At 39.2% G+C, this 13,568-nt stretch overlaps 1 protein-coding gene across 5 annotated transcripts in view; it reads right to left on the bottom strand.

Annotated features, from left to right (window-relative positions):
• Nucleotides 1-1,335: 1,335 nt before the first annotated feature.
• The window catches only part of LOC138010389 (probable ATP-dependent RNA helicase DDX60), an 80,013-nt gene continuing 67,780 nt past the window's right edge, over nt 1,336-13,568 (bottom strand). For 4 of the 5 annotated variants that reach the window (XM_068857337.1, XM_068857339.1, XM_068857340.1 and 1 more), the window contains 10 exons: nt 12,986-13,090; nt 12,258-12,458; nt 11,417-11,521; nt 10,959-11,103; nt 9,641-9,756; nt 9,089-9,242; nt 5,447-5,685; nt 4,540-4,673; nt 2,696-2,758; nt 1,336-1,777 (listed from right to left, as the gene is read on the bottom strand). In XM_068857337.1, the coding sequence (XP_068713438.1) occupies nt 1,666-1,777; nt 2,696-2,758; nt 4,540-4,673; nt 5,447-5,685; nt 9,089-9,242; nt 9,641-9,756; nt 10,959-11,103; nt 11,417-11,521; nt 12,258-12,458; nt 12,986-13,090 (1,374 nt within the window). In that variant the 3' untranslated portion in view covers nt 1,336-1,665. Of the gene's footprint in view, nt 1,778-2,695; nt 2,759-4,539; nt 4,674-5,446; nt 5,686-9,088; nt 9,243-9,640; nt 9,757-10,958; nt 11,104-11,254; nt 11,522-12,257; nt 12,459-12,985; nt 13,091-13,568 lie in introns of those variants that run through there. The other variant, XM_068857341.1, reaches the window with a different exon arrangement.

Raw genomic sequence — 13,568 nt, 5'->3', positions numbered from 1 at the left:
GTTGTTACAAGCCGAAGAGATTCGGTAACGCTTCAGTCGTACAGTTTCACATGTTCTCAGACGCCTAAACACTGGAACGGAACGAAACGGAATATACCAGAATAAACCGGAATATGCCGGAATACGGCGGAATAACACCCGAACGAAACGAAGTGAACAAGAATGGTTATGGAATATACCGGAACGAGCCAGATTGACAGCGGAATGAGTCGGAAGGACGCCCAAATAAAGCGGGATATAGCAGAATTAACCTGAAAATGCCAAAATTTGGTATTTTAGTTAGCGCCGACCGATTTTCGGTTGTTTCAGTCAGCTTTTGTTGTGTCACGTGATTCCCTAAAGGAATTGCATGTGTTTTTGCCTCTTGTAACATTTGAAGCACTTCGATCGCGAGAAAAAATTCACAGGTATATCCGTCGCTTAATGAATAATTGTTTGTTGTGAAAGTAATACTTTTTTTCTTGAGCAAATACAGAAACAAGAGAAACACTGTTATTCTAATTGTTTTTGTCTATGGATCTCAGAAGCGGCTTGCAATGTGCGAGTCAGAAAACTCCTGAACATTTTTATTTCATTCTGACAGGTCAATTGTGTATTTACCAATCACAATCAACTTCAGCGAACCACATCGGTCGGCCGGTGACCAAAAGTGTAATTTCTGACGGTCGAGTGACATGGGAACGATTTAGTCAGAAATTGAATTTTCTGACGGCACGACGCAGATGACCGTAGGTGGCAATGGGATAGGTTAGGACTATTTAGGAGTTTGGCGGGAATTTTTCGTCATTCTACGTTTGTCAGTCGCTGATTATTTAACTTTATGCTTAACTTTTGAAATGCGCTGTCTGCTTGTTTTTCCTTGTGTATTGTAGTATACCCTTTCCTTGGGGCCTGGTGCCATTATTGCATTAGATGAGGAATACGTTTCCATATATTCTTGGCCACTTCTAAAGGGTGGTTTTTAGTGGTTATTCGTATCTGGCTCGGCACTGTTTCTTAGTTTATTCCTGCAGTAATGCAGTATATTTTGTCAATGTTCACGGGCGGTGTTATCTGATTTCCAGTTTGTAACCAATTCAGGCAAACGAAGGTCATTTTGTTCAGCAGACTGACTGACGTGCCCACAATAAACTATTTTCACATTGAAGTCTAGTGTTAGTGTAGTCAGAATCCAAATTCTCTCGCACAGATGGGTTACCATATTTTCTTACCCATGGTGCTCCTCGCGCGCGCCTTGGGCGCGTTGAGCTCCGCTATGATACAAGTATCAAATAAAAATCTTGGAAAGAACGACAGTTCAAAATCAACACACACACAAGCCAAGGTCAGCAACAATTACCTTTGAAACCTGTCTATTTGAGAGCTATCGATAAGAAACAAAAACAATCCATTGAATAGAGGAAAAAACTTATAAACCAACAAGAAAATGTGTCGGATTAACCTTAAGACCTTGCATCATTGGACTAACATTGTGCAGGATAACCTCGACCTCCAACCATAAGATTAACATGACGGTCACAAGTTCTTAAGCCATGCAAGCGAAATGACTCATCTCTCTAAATTACTAAATGATGAAATTCCATGTCACAACAATATTTCCAATTAGTTTCTCTCGAACTTTCTATCTTTTCCCAGTTTAAAATAACAAGTTACAAACGAATACGCTCATTTGTAGCGAGGGAATTGGTCATTGAATTTGTCTTGGAACTCTTCCGCCAGCTGCTTAAAGGCACACACCACGTTGTCGCTTTCTGGTCCTAGCTCCTCCAAGGAACAGCTAAAACATAAAACAAACAAAGAACAAATGACTGATTTGTTTCTTGAAAAGAACTTAGCTTAAACCACTGGACTGAACGTGGACACCAGGCGAACAGTCTAGTCCGGAAAGCCTTATATACAGGGCCAGTTCAAACGTCTAATTTTAAATCCACCGCACGCCCATTTTAACTCAGCATCGATTTTCTGCACGACAGTTTTGCGTGGAATATTGTCTATGCAATTCTTTTCTTGTACCATTTAAGTACGGTAGATGAAAAAAATCAACGATTGACCTGTTGACCTGTTTTTAGTGAGGTAAAAAAAATTACTTGAAAAGAAAATGCCGTGCTAAAACATAAATGACAACTTTTGCTACCCTTTGCTACACTTCACCTCTTGAAATTCCAACACTTTTATATACTTCCAGTCTTATAGTGGTACCACTTTGGAGAGGACTCTCCACTAATAGTCCTTATAAGGCGTACCTGGCAAAGGTCTGAGCGGCTAAAGTACTTTATCAGTATATAATTCTACAAGTATCCCCTGAAAGAGAAGTCACATGGCTGAAAAACAAAACACATAAATGTCCCTCCCATGTCTTGATGATCTAAGAACTGGCTTTATATCGATCCGTTCTCACTTAAGACTTTCCGATAACTAGTTCGGACGCAATACCACTAAGCTACAGCAGATGTCTGGGAGCCTAAGAACATTAAACTAGGTTAATGGGACAAAACATCCTGCATACTGCTGGGATCTGGATGGCAATGAGTGGCATATGCACAATGAAATAAATGTGGTGGTATATTTTAAGCCCGGTGAATGAATGAGACAGGCAAACTCGTAAAAAGGAAATCCAACTGCTCCTATCAGAAGTCAAACCTAAGACCGCCAAATTAACAAGTAATCTGTAAGTCGGTGAACATTTATTGGATACCTGATTGATTTGATGGTTAGGCAAAAGTCCTTCAGCTTATTGAAAACCTCCCCTGCTTGGATTCTAAAGAGGAACATAAAGAATATTAACAAACAATGCTTCCACATAGGTGCATCATACACTGGTAAATGCCATATCCATTAAAAAAAGAAAAATCACGGAATTGCTTATAACACATACATGAATCGCTGCATGTCGTCACAGGAACAAGCACAAATGTCTTTAACTCTAGCCTTTCATCAGTTAACTGAATACAAAAAAAGCTGAAGAAGCCGACTACAAGCAGCTGCTACGCCGCAAAATGTGATGAACGCCACAGACTGTAGTACTAGCGCAAAAATGTAGTAAGATCCGCTGCAAAATGTAATAAAGTAGTCAACCCAAAATGTAATAGCTTTTCTACGCAAAATGTAACACCTTTTTTCAACTCATAGTGTAATGTCTCAAAATCTAAGAACACTGGACTGACATGTATGGTATTTTGAAATAGTACATCATGCACGACTCAGTGGAGTTTTCGCTGAGAGACCTTTCGCATTTACAGCATTTGCCAATAAACAATTGCCATTGACAGTTGTCGTTATAATCACTTGATATATAAAATAAAATGAAATTGTTGCTGTCGCTTGCCGCAACAACTTCGAAGGGTGTTTTCAAAATTTAAAACAATCCTGATACTAAGGGGCCACGCGCACATTTAGCAAGACACATCGTGTTCAGAATTTTCTTCAGCATCTTACTGCTGAACGGATGAAAGTGCAAGTGAATTTCTCAATAACATGTAGAAGCCGCGGATCCACTGATAACTGGAACTGGAACTAGAATTTGTGAACATCCTTCAACCATCATTACTGGACGAGACAAATGTCTGAGCGCCTGCAAAAGCCTTATCTAGTGAGCAGTTGACAAAATACAAATTGTGAAATTCGCATTGGTTGTACCACGATTGATCTCTTCACCCTAACTGCACCAGCCCAATGATGATTCCCACGGATTTCGAACTTTTGAGTTCTCGTACCGACTTGTATTACAGTTTGCTTTATTACACTATGCGTTAAGAAAGTTTTTACATTTGCGTTGAATATTTCATTTTATTATATCTCTCAGATAGTACGCGCGCTGTAATTGGCTAAATTAGCGGGCCGTATTCTACAGTACGGCTGTACTGAAAACTGAAACTTGTACTGAAAACTGTTTGAATCTTGCAAGCAACTATTTCAAACTTAACATCAAAGAAGATTTAGTTTTTGGAATTTTGGCACGGCAATCTTTGTAGCAGTTGAACCTTCCGCTAGACTTTGACTAGTGTCCTTGCTCGTGCGCCGGATTAACCTCAGAGATATAATAAATATCTTACTAACCTCGTTTTCTCGGTCCGTACTGTAAGTTACGGATCCTCGTTTTTCCCGTTGATTTATGGCCCGCGCGCTTCGCGCTTGGGCCATAAATCAACGAGAAAAAACTGGGTCCGTAACTTACAGTACGGACCTCAAACTGGGTTAGTAAGAGGTATATATTTTGCGTCGGTGTTGCTTTATTTTGCTTCAGTATTACATTTTGCGGCGTAAAAGGTAGCAACAGGTCGTTACGGGAAAGCACAAATTATATCAGCCTCAGAGACTTAGATTAAAGAGTAATCCTGCTGTTCAGGGCGTGCTGATCTAAATGTCGCATTGTCGCTGCACGTGTATAAAACTTGAAGAAATAAACTACCTAGCACAGTGTTTGCGCTTTTGCTAGCACTGGCACAATTTTCATGTGAACTTATGCATAATTTCAGGACACAATTTCACAAAAGCCCGCAGTGCTTGGTAGAGTTCTTTAAAACAGTATATTTCCCAAACCTGTTTTCTCTCTTAATTACTGTAGCGGATCCATGCTTAAAGAAGTCCAAGGCATAAGCATTCAAGCGTCGAATACCCTTCACACGAAGGATGGGAACTACGTCCATGTCTGTGTACACATCTTGACGAATTACCTGGTGAAAGTATTGATAACGTCTTGTTCTTAGAGATGGGGCTTGGAACTATTTTTTTCCAACTAGTCGCTATTGGCTATGTCGGCTTCTGTTTTCCAAAGAGCTAACTACGTTATTCTAGGAAATTATGAAACGTTCCTACCAATACAGAAGTATTATTTTCAAACGGCTTATTTCTGTGCGGGAGAACCAGATCTTAGCAAAGGCTATAATATCTAAAAAAGAAAAGTGGAGGTAGCCAGGCATATCATTTGAAAAGGGCCAAAATAAAACACAATCTGTGGCATTTTTTTACTTAGAGTGAAGTTTCATTATCAGGACAGAACGCAAGGTTACCCCATATTTTCTTTGTGGAAACGTATTTGAAAAGCTAAGCACAGTTTTTAAGCGCGTAAAAATATTGGCAACACTCCTGGGAGACCCGGGCCGAGTATCTCGGGAAGCACAAGATGTACTGCTAAACTGTTCATGAAGTTAATGCGATTTTTTTTTCTTTCAGTAATAGTTTTCGTGACTGATAAATTGGTGGATAATTCCTGAGATTGTTGTTTGTTGTTTCCAAATGCTGATCCTTTCCTTATGAGTCGAAGTGGCAATGTGCACGGAATTCGGCATTCCTGTCTACGCATGGCAGCATTTTCTGTATGTCAAGTTAAATTCTCGAAACGAATTTCATATATTTCACTTCTAATTTGAATATTTATACCAAGACAAACATTAGTTTCTTATAATAAGAAAACGTAGTTGTTCAAGAGTAAAATATAATGTTCTACCTTCAATAAATGATCGATTGGCTCACGCTGAAATTCTTCTTTGTCCTCTTCACTTTCTTCTTCGCTTCCTTCTGATTCTTCTTCTACCTCACCTTCTTCCCCGGAATGCAATTGTGAGTCTGAATTCCCCGATAGGGCGGCGAAAGACGAACAAGAGAGGTACCCATTGGCAAATCGCCCCAGTTTTTTAATGGTGCCGAATTCATCAATGACGTTAACACTCGCCTGGTCAGGAAACTCTGTTACGGAAAATGATTCAATAAATAGCTCAGCATAAGGATAAACGGTAAATGTTCCTTACTAGAATCTTCAAGTTCCTTGGCTGGGCTGCGGGGAAATGGTGTCATCTGCCCCCTTAAAAATCTGTGGGGGACACCAGATACGCGTCCAAAGATCCAATCATTTAATCAACATTTTGTCCCATATAATCTCGACTCCAATCTGTATTAGGAGTGCGTTCATTCTACGTCGACCTCAACTAAAGCTGTTGAGTAATTTAACGCTAAAATTTACATTAAAAAAAAGTATGGATATCACTTCAGAAAATTAATCAGAGAGACTAAAGTTTGTGGTATTTTCACTCAATGACATCCCGTGGTTCTGATATGGGTGTCAGTAAATAAACTCTCTTCCAGTCGATTAAGAAAGCGGGTAGAGTTGTAATTTTACAACTAGCAATGGCTAATTTCTTTCCATGTCCTGCTGGATAGCAGTGTAATTTAGTTACAGGGCCAGGGGAATTCAATTTGTTCGTACAAGACACATCATAACTTATTCATTCTAAAACGCCTCAATTTAGTACAATATAGCCAGGTTTTCAAAATGAAATCTTTGTGAACTGCTCTGTCTTTTGCATTCATGTCTTGTTTCGGTGTTCGATAAGCTCTCGGTACGGTTTCCACCATGTTTACCTGCATGTAACAAGCGTCAAAGTACGTACTGTGAGCTCGCAAGGTTAAGTAAGATTGCCTCACAGTGAAGAGCACGTTTTCATTCGACGTTACCCTACGGGAAACGATTATCGATTCAGCAGTGAGTGTTTTGTTGATTGTAATTAACAGAGCGCTAAAGTAATGGCTTCACAAAACTAAATTTATGACATAATGCAATTTACCGAGCAAAGATGTTCTGAAATAGCATGAGAGAAAATGATTAAATACCAAATATCAGCATGTTATTGCAATTTGGGGTTGAAAATTACCATTGTTATGCTCTGATGACAACATTCAAATCCTTCTAATTTAGTCCCAGTTCGAAACGTGCTCTTTCAGAACCTGTTTTTATAATTTCAAAGATTCAAATATTTGTGAAGTCACGTTTTAGGATTGTGGTTAACAAAGCAGTGGAAACTGCTCGAACGAGACAGGGTCAAGGAATGCCTTTCAATTATTCCACGAGCGCAGACATGGGTATGAGATGATAGAAAGGCAACTAGGCTCATAACGCTGAGTTGGCTATATTATGATCTCATATCCAACAAGGTCGAGTGGAATAAGTGTTTTATGGAAAGCGATCAGAAATATATGGTTTTATGACAGTAGGGAAGATATCGTTCACGTCACCTATTGTAAATCATCTGTTTTTTTTTTTTTTTTTTCATGATTTGTATGCTTCACTTCTGTACATTTTGTACATGTAGTTTAACGGACGAAATAAAGACATTTACTTACATTTATATATTGCAAGATGTTGCGATTTCGCTTTGCAAGAGCAATTAAAGGACAATTTATCCTGCGATCAGGCTCTATTTTAATTTCGCGTGGTACGTAATGTGGAGTTGGCGAAACGAAAAATAGAGCCCGACCAAATTCCTCTTCGAGATTTCCTCCGCCCACTTTTTTTGATTGATTGACATGTCCTTCATCGGCCAATCAAATTTACTTCCATTACACGCGTGGACGGCAAATTCACGCTATTTCTTTTTTTTTTTGACCAGAGTTAATTACCGTGGGAGGGATATTATAAACGAATTCGAAACTTACCGTTGGCTTTAATTTGAGAAAAACATATTTAAAGCATGGGGAATATTAGTTTCTGTACCTTTTCGACGACTATATAAGGCCGGTGTAATTCTTCCTCGGAACTTCACTGAATACTGATCTTTTAAGCTTGACATCTTAATTTGTCATTGAGATAACCTAGCATTTTGTCGTTGGACGGCTTGGCAATAGAATTTTTAGCGGAAAAAAAAAGAGAAATACACGAAGGTTTCATTTGTGATTTTTTCGGGTAATATCTTCAGTTGCAGTGTATTTCTAGAATTGCGCGCAGTAAAATCATGATAAGTTTGGCCGTTTATTGTTTTATGGAGTACGAACAGTAAGATGGACTCGCAAGATAAAAAGATAAAAGATAAAGATCTGATCTGCTAATCGCCCTTTCTCGCAGTCGGAGACTGAATTACTAAGGGCGCTGCTCAACGAGGTCGGGCCGAAGGAGCTGTGCTGCCGGCTAGGCGCTCGGCCCCTGAACACGACCCATGTATGACCTCGGAGCACAGCACCACAGCCTGATGGAATAGGCCGGGAGTCGATTTTGAGGAGGGAGGAAAACCGGAGTACCCGGAGAAAAACCCTCGGAGTCAGATTGAGATCGACTGAAACTCAACCCACTTACGACCCGAGGCCAGAGTTGAACCTGGGTCACAGAGGTGGGAGGCACGGTTGATGACCACTAAACCACCCTGACTCCCCGCAAAGTTTCTTTTATTTTTGTACAATTGGTCTCTCTGGAAGTTAAATCAACTGGAAATATTATGAAGCAATCTTGACTCCAAATTGTGCAAACAAACCGTGTCATGTACAGTAAGTAAATAAAGCCGTTTGATACACAGTTATTCAAAACATGCATTCGCGTAACTTGCGATTTTATCAGCATCTCCTCGTGTTGATATATATGTCCTTGGTCTCATCCAGGAAACCAATATGCATCGGCTTTCATTGCCATTTGAAAGAACCAGCTATTTAGCTTTCAAAACATCAGGGAAGTTTGTGCCAAAGTACTTTCAACCACATGGCCACAGGGCTCGACAACGGAATCGCTAATTTCACTCTTTCCAGATACTCAAGCCCGATTCTGGACAAGTTATGAGATGTTTCAGATGGCTTGTCTCCATTTATACAAATAAAATCAAGTTGCACCGTCCACGTCATTGTAAGAACAAAAGGCAGCAAATTTTTCCGTTATGGCGGATTAGTCTCGAGGACTTCGCGAGAGCTCCGCGCAATCACGATGGCATTTTCACTTCTGGCGTTTCACCAGCCAATCAGATCACGAATTTGGTTGGCCAAAATTTGGCCGACCGTCCGGAATTCTTGAGAGACTTTTTTGGTCAGGCCCAATTTTAGCGAGCGACGACATAAGAGAACATATAGGCGATGCTAAAAATGGGCCTGATCGCAGGTTAAGGACAATTTAATGGTCTCTTTTTTTTCTCGGTCATTGTTTAAAAGTTTGTATACCATGGCCGCTTAGCCAATCAAATCCCTAGAATTGCATTATTCAATGATCCAGTTAAGAAGGATAAGGAAGCATAAAAAAGGTCACAATTTTAAAATATGTCATTTTGGCTTGGCGAGAAGTGTCTTTTACGATCAACTACGATCCCTCTGGACCACGTGATCTAGCGTTGAAATGTCTCACCAATTCCCGATAGGGGTAGCTTGTTTTCCTCTCCTTGCTCCCTTTCATGTTCTGCTGCCACTGTCGTTAGGTACTGTCTGAAGACATTGGTAACCTCCTCGTTGTAACTTCGAAGAGCTTCTGCAAACTCTCGCGGCAGATCTTCCAAAATAACCTTTGCAAGATCAAGTTGAAGGAACAAACAGAACGATTCCAATCAGACAGTCAATCTTAAGCCCACGAAAGGAAATTTACCACTGAATTGCGCTATCCCAGCCGGCATTTTGCGCCTCTTCTGGATCAAAAGGGTTTTCAAAGAAAGCGTTTGGTCATCGTATTGCTAGAGCTAGAAAAAGAGTCCATGTTTTCTAGTTGGATGAGTTTGATCAAAAGAGAAGCAGCGGGCGCAAAGAAAAACTCATGCCTATTCTTGTTTATATTCAAAAGAGACGTCTGTCCGCTGAATACTGTTTTGACTTATATATTAAAAAAAATACAAAACCGGGTACTTCGTAGGATTATTCGAGCTCCTACAACTGCTGCTTTATTCTAGCAGCACATAGAGAGTCATACCTTTGAGGTCGGGCACAAATGGATTCTTCGCTTGTAATTAGGGTGGAGATATACTCTACCAAACAAGTGGCTAAGAACAAGCACCATTGTTCGCATTACATCTTCAGGAAATTTACCTGTATAAATAAATAAATAAATAAATAAATAAATTTAAGTATGAAATGCTGTGGATTAAGAAATTCGAGACTCTTATATACAAGATCAGTTTGACGCAAGCCCATAATACAGTCGGCATAAAGAGTCAATTACAGAAAATATGAATGATGTAGAAATATGTATAAGGTCCCGTATAAGAATTCAGCACAGTCACTAAGAATTGCAAAGAAAAAATGTATACCTATCTTATGCCCTTGTGACAGGATTCCATATCCACAAGAATAGTGATTCAGACAAATATATATAACTTATTAGATGTTTTAGTGTGCAGTATCGCTGTTTCAACATGGCGCGGCTGCCTTAGGAACCAAATCCAGCACTGTGATTGGCAACCCACAGGCGGAAAGATTGCGCTATTTTGCACGCTGGAAATTACACATTTACTTCGAGACTTTCTTTGTTGTTTTTTTGTAGGAAAAAAATATTCCAACTTCTTTACCCTATTTTTAGGAAAAAAAGGTTGCCATGGTTAAGTTCTGATTTCCAGTTTTGCTTCGTTGGTTGTTCCGCTGAATTGGTACGTTTTTTTTTTGTTTTGTTTTTGTTGTTGTTTTTTTATTTAGAGAAATTTGTTATAAATCAACAGAAATCACACAAATAATCTTTGCTAGATCTGAGACTGCACGATGAGAGTAAATAGAACTTTTCGAAAGTTTTAAAACTTTGTTTAAGCTATTGAGCATTTTTCTTTTAAACCTGAACTTTTGAGTCGTGCTTGAGTAATCAATTAATTCACTAACCTGTATTGCAAAAACGTTTCTATTAAATTCTAAAAAATGTAATATATGGATAACTTATCTGTACACTGAAGTTCACAGAAAATGATTTACGTAACATCACATCAGGAGCTCATGTTAATGAATTTGCCTTCTTACCTGTTGTAAGCAACAATAATTTTTCATCCTTTTGCCTGGTACTGTCATTTGCGTGATCAATATTTCGGCTTGTGTTAGCTGATATATTTTCAAAATATATTGCTTTGTTCAGGAATCCTTAACTGGTGACCGAAAAATTGTAAAAGCGTTTACTATTTATGCCACCGGACGATCGACTGAAAATGGCGAGTTGAACGGCTTCTGAGCCTTTCTGCATTTAAAAAACAAAAAGATCGCGGCATATTCGTACTCGTCTAACAGCACTAAATTCAGCATAGCACTCTCACCATTGTTTCCCTGTTTACACAGCTTATGAAAGAGGCCACGCTGCAAAAAGCTGATCAAAACAAAGTTAGATGGCTCATGGTAATGAAGATGTGTGGCGAGTCCAGCCATCTCTTGAGGAACCCCAGTGTCTTTGTTTATCAGGCTCTGAAAAATAAATTAAAATGTAGCCCCAAACTAATAAATACTGATAGTATTGATCCGTCAAAGCTTATGTGTTCGAAAGTGCTGGAAACCAGTACGTCACCTTAGTGGTTTAAAATGCATTACAAAGTCTTACCTCCACCACCTGAGCCAACGAGCCTCCATCTACAGAAGTAACGTTATTCAGCGCACAACCATAGCACACATTTCAGAAAAATTGTAAATAGCAATGTATTTGATAGAAGTCCTTATCAAGGTAAAGCCCGTTTACATAATGGTTTTTTTAGATGAAAGTTTGTTTTGTTTTGTCACTTACCAATCTGGCAAGAAGTTCGACGCTGAAAAGAAAATGTTTCTTAATCTGACCTTCTATCTTTGGGTGCTTTCGGCAGATAAACGGATGAGAGAGCAGCGTTAGAGACTACATGAAACAACAATTAAAAAAAAAAAACATTTAGTTATGATCTTGGTTTACCTGTATGATCACTTATTTTCCCTTCCTATTCTGTGTCTAATCATAGTCCATAAAAGGGAATGATTATGAAGTCAGCCAAATTTCTTTGTTATATATTTTTGTTGGAATTTTGGGTCTCTGACCGTGTGCAATCCACAATGTAGATTTTGGAATGTGGTAAAGCATGTGATCAATGGCAACTTTCCTGTTAGTTAATCATCAACTTAAGGGATCACGACGGTGACAGCAACCACACAAAACAAAAGATTCAATGAATGTGTTTAAAATTTTGGTACATTTCTTTGGCCTCCTCTGGAAAACAAAAATGTGAAGGTTTTGTGGGGAACTTGAGTACACGACGTTAACTTTGTCACTCTTTCTTACCAAACCTATTTGATTCCTAAGTAGTTCGGTTTTTTTGTACAAGTTCGATGCGTTGAAAAAATGAAGAAGTTGCACAAATGAAGAAGTTGCACAAATGAAACGAAGTTATATTTTCAAGTTACAGTTTCGTTCACGTCACCGTTGTCGTTGCTTAAGGTCCCTAGTCGACTGTAATGCGAACGTCAAAACGTAGGATTGAAGATATCACTGGCAGGGTTTCATCCCCAGGATCTCATTTAACTATGAACTAATAAATTTTATTTCATTGGATGTTTCGTTGTCACATTTACTATATATTACATGCAGACCCTGTACCAACCTTGGTGAATGCATCCCTCTTGTCTTCACCCTTAGACGTCATCAGAAGCAGGCGAAGTACGAGAGATACATTTATCGGAAAGTTCCCGACAAGCTTTGGGATATTAGCCGTAATGAGGCGTTGGATCTTCTGATAAGGAACTCCAAAAAACACAACATTACCCACTGGATCAAATCCCCTGCGTCCCGCTCTGCCAGACATCTAAAATTTCAAGTGTAAAGAGGGATTAACAAAGGATTATCAAATTTGTACTCGAAAACAACATTTCCTACCTATCTTCAAGAGCCTGGTTGAAAGTCGCGTTGATAGTGGCTATATTTTCGCAAAATAATCTTGTGTGCGTGAAAGGAGTACAGAAATCATTGACCGACGTTTGTTTTAAGACGCTTAAGAAACCCTTGGTGAGAACGCTTTTCTCAGTCATTCAGATCTACCAGGAAAGGTGTATGACGCTGGCAAAATTAAAGATGATTGGAAGAACATTATTCATAAAGGGACAAGGCAAATGTAACTTAAATAGAACGTTAGCGAAGAGGGCCAGTATTCAAGAGATGTCAAAAGGAGGAATTCTGTCTTACGATAATCGTCGTTCAAAATACAGTGCCCATGCAGGAATATGCTTAAGTTGGAATGTTCGTTGTTGTCGACGTGGTCATACATCTAAATGTTTTTACTTTTCCAAAATCTGCTAATTTTGAAAGGACCTAAGACCTTACTACATCACTCACCTGTCTGTACATTAGTGAGTTTAAGAAAGGAGAGTCTCCGGCAAACACAACTGTCTTGCAAGGCATGTGGATACCAAAAGAAAGAGTAGCTGTTGCCGTGACAACCTAGTAATTCATGTAATACCCATGAAAGCCGCAAAAAAAGTAAAAGTTATATAAGAAATGAAAGAAAATTGGTTATGCGAATAAAAAATGACACAAAAACGTATATTAATGCAATCATGTTCCCTGGGATCAGGGAAAGGGAGAGGGGGGTCGTCTCCATAATTTCCCAAATGTAAAAGCTATGACATTGAGGCTTAAGCTTGAAGGAGGACTGGGCTCCACCAGCATGGCGGAAGGATGTCTTTTGTGAAAGCGTTGTTTTCAGTGGCAATTTGTCGCGCGAATTCCCTAGTAGCAATTGTTTCTTTTGTTTTCTAGAGCTGCTTAATCATATTCTCTTGGTTTTCACTACGAGGTTGAACCTATCCTTTCTACTGCTTACCAATTATGTCAAGGAAGAAACCGAAAGAGAAACGACCACGTGAATCGTCCTCAACAGACACTGAACAGGACGCTAATATTCTGGATGCACTGAGGA

Source organism: Montipora foliosa, chromosome 7 (assembly GCF_036669935.1).
Source record: "Montipora foliosa isolate CH-2021 chromosome 7, ASM3666993v2, whole genome shotgun sequence".
In the NCBI taxonomy this organism is placed as follows: domain Eukaryota; kingdom Metazoa; phylum Cnidaria; class Anthozoa; order Scleractinia; family Acroporidae; genus Montipora; species Montipora foliosa.
This window is presented reverse-complemented; position numbering and strand designations above follow the sequence as displayed.